The 2,395-nt window shown below is 49.6% G+C and overlaps 1 protein-coding gene across 2 annotated transcripts in view; it reads right to left on the bottom strand.

Annotated features, from left to right (window-relative positions):
- Positions 1–310: 310 nt before the first annotated feature.
- Positions 311–2,395, bottom strand: part of EFHD1 (EF-hand domain family, member D1) — a 91,510-nt gene continuing 89,425 nt past the window's right edge. Inside the window, exon 4 of one of the 2 annotated variants that reach the window (XM_011952017.1) lies at positions 311–1,489. In XM_011952017.1, the coding sequence (XP_011807407.1) occupies positions 1,355–1,489 (135 nt within the window). In that variant the 3' untranslated portion in view covers positions 311–1,354. The remainder of the gene's footprint in view (positions 1,490–2,395) is intronic. The other variant, XM_011952018.1, reaches the window with a different exon arrangement.

Here is a 2,395-nt window from a genome sequence, read left to right as displayed (position 1 = left end):
CCACCAGGCCAGCTATGTTTTTACTAGAAATGGGGTTTCACCATGTTGACCAGGCTAGTCTTGAACTCCTGACCTCAAGTGATCCGCCCACCTCAACCTACCAAAGTGCTGGGACTACAGACATGAGCTACCGTGCCTGGCCTCTAGTTCCCATTTCTAACTGTACTTCAGGACCTCGGTGTCAAACAGAAGCCCTGGATGGGACTTGGCTCCTATAGAAAATACCCTACTCTCTCCTTTAATTCAAGAAAATTCCAGGCACATTGATGTGATGGTCACATTATTTGTACAATGTAAAAAGAAACAGCTGTAAGATAGAAAGGCAGGTGATTTCTTTATTGTAAAGATAGCAGTTACAAAAGAGAATAAATATGACAACAGGATATATTTGTTAAAAATACAACACAACCCCTAGTATTTGTGAGCAACCCCAAGAACTCACAAGTATGGGGGGTAAGAACATCTACGGTTCGATACCCTGAAACAGATGTAAGAAACTGGCTAATGGTGAGTATGGCCACGACTTTGGGGATGCTTGAAAGGCCCTGGATCTGTCACTTGGGAATGTCAGGGGTCTACTGTAATACAATTTGCACAGAGTCAGAGTGACCAGGAACCCTTTTACTCATTGGTATCCTAACTGTTCTTTCAATCTTACAGTGAAGTAGCACAGTATTTAAGAGTGGGAAAAAGGCTGAACTGGGAAGACATAGACGAGCAGGATGAAGAGGGAGGGACTGGGGGAATGCTAAGGGGCCAGGAGAAAGGTGGCAGGAAGGAGCAGACCTCTGTCCTTTCTCTAATGTGTGTCACCGTGGCGGCATGCTGTTCTTCCTGTTGAAGAGTGAATGGGCAGTGGTCCACCCAGCCTCCATTAAGACCCACCATTACCCAGGAACAGAAGATGTAAAAGCAACTGGCAGAATCCTACCAAAGATGAGAACAGGGAAGCTGGATGGGAAGCAGAGAGGAGTGCAGAGAATTCCTCTTGAAAATGGGCATTTTCTCTGAGGACCCAAAAAGACAAATTGACATACAGACTACTCTTGGATGTGGAATGGTAAAGGGATAAGGACGAAGTGAAGGTTGCTGAGAAGATACAAGTTCTGGCTACAGGCAGGGTGGAGGAGCAGAGGCCGGAGACAGAGGTGGGCAGGCATCTGGCCCACCCCAGGACCCTCCCGGAGGGGCCTGGACACTGAGAGGAATGAAGGCTGGCATGGGAGCTGGCATGGGGTGATGGGTGGAGACGCTGGCTCAGGGAGGGGACTGGCAGCAGTGATGAAGATGCCTGTCATCTCTTCCCGGGGCGTCTGTGAGGCACAGCTGTGGGCAGAGGGCAAGGTCAGCAGGACTACGTACTGAAGTTGGCCTTGAGCTCCTGGAAGGCCGCCTGGCGAAGCCGCCTCTCCTCCTCCTCCCGCTTCCGCTCATCTTGCTCAGCTTTCAACTCTGCTTCAAACTTACTGGCCGATGACAAGGCTTGGACCTGCAGAGAAACAGCAGACACAGACCAACCGAGTAAGGGAGGGCAGAGGACCCTGGAGCTGCTGACACCTGAGCGAACAGTCCATTCAGCAGACCTAGAGACAAGGGAACGTGGGCCCGTGGAGGGCAGGATCCCAGCAAGCACTCTTTCCCTGTGGCCTTCAGAAGTTGCTTTCTGTTGGCGCAGACACCATCTCTAACACATCACTGGATTTGTTGCTGTGCCCCCGTGTGCTTCTTTTGCTGGGGTTGGTCATTCTACTTGACTTTTTTTTCAGGATACAGTTTAACATCCCAGTTTATTAACTACTTTTACATTATTTTAATTTCACACTAATATTGTTCAGTTCAAGGGAAAAAGGCAAACCAAAATGAATCCCCTGATGGGATTTTTTTTTTTTTTGAGACGGAGTCTCACTCTGTCGCTCAGGCTGGAGTGCAGTGGCATGATCTTGGTTCACTGCAACCTCCGCCTCCTAGGTTCAAGCAATTCTTCTGTCTCAGCCTCCCGAGTAGCTAGGACTACAGGAGCACATCACCATGCCTGGCTAATTTTTATATTTTTAGTAGAGAAGGGGTTTCACCATATTGGTCAGGCTGGTCTCGAACTCCTGACCTCAGGTGATTCACCAGCCCTGGCCTCCCAAAGTGCTGGGATTACAGGCATGAGCCACTGCACCCAGTCCCCTCATGGGATTTTGACTGGAATTGCATCCATCTGCCTATGGCAAAGGGATGCCTTTAAAATACATTTCTCCCTGGGCTGGGTGTGGTGGTGACTCAAGCCTGTAATCCCAGCACTTTGGGAGGCTGAAGCGGGCGGATCACCTGAGGCCAGGAGTTTGAGACCAGCCTGGCCAACATGGTGAAACCCCGTCCCTACTAAAAATACAAAAAATAGCCAGGC

The sequence above is a fragment of the Colobus angolensis genome, unplaced genomic scaffold (genome assembly GCF_000951035.1).
Source record: "Colobus angolensis palliatus isolate OR3802 unplaced genomic scaffold, Cang.pa_1.0 Scaffold33, whole genome shotgun sequence".
Taxonomy (NCBI): domain Eukaryota; kingdom Metazoa; phylum Chordata; class Mammalia; order Primates; family Cercopithecidae; genus Colobus; species Colobus angolensis.
Note: the sequence above shows the minus strand (reverse complement) of the source record. Positions and strands in the feature narration are given on the sequence as shown.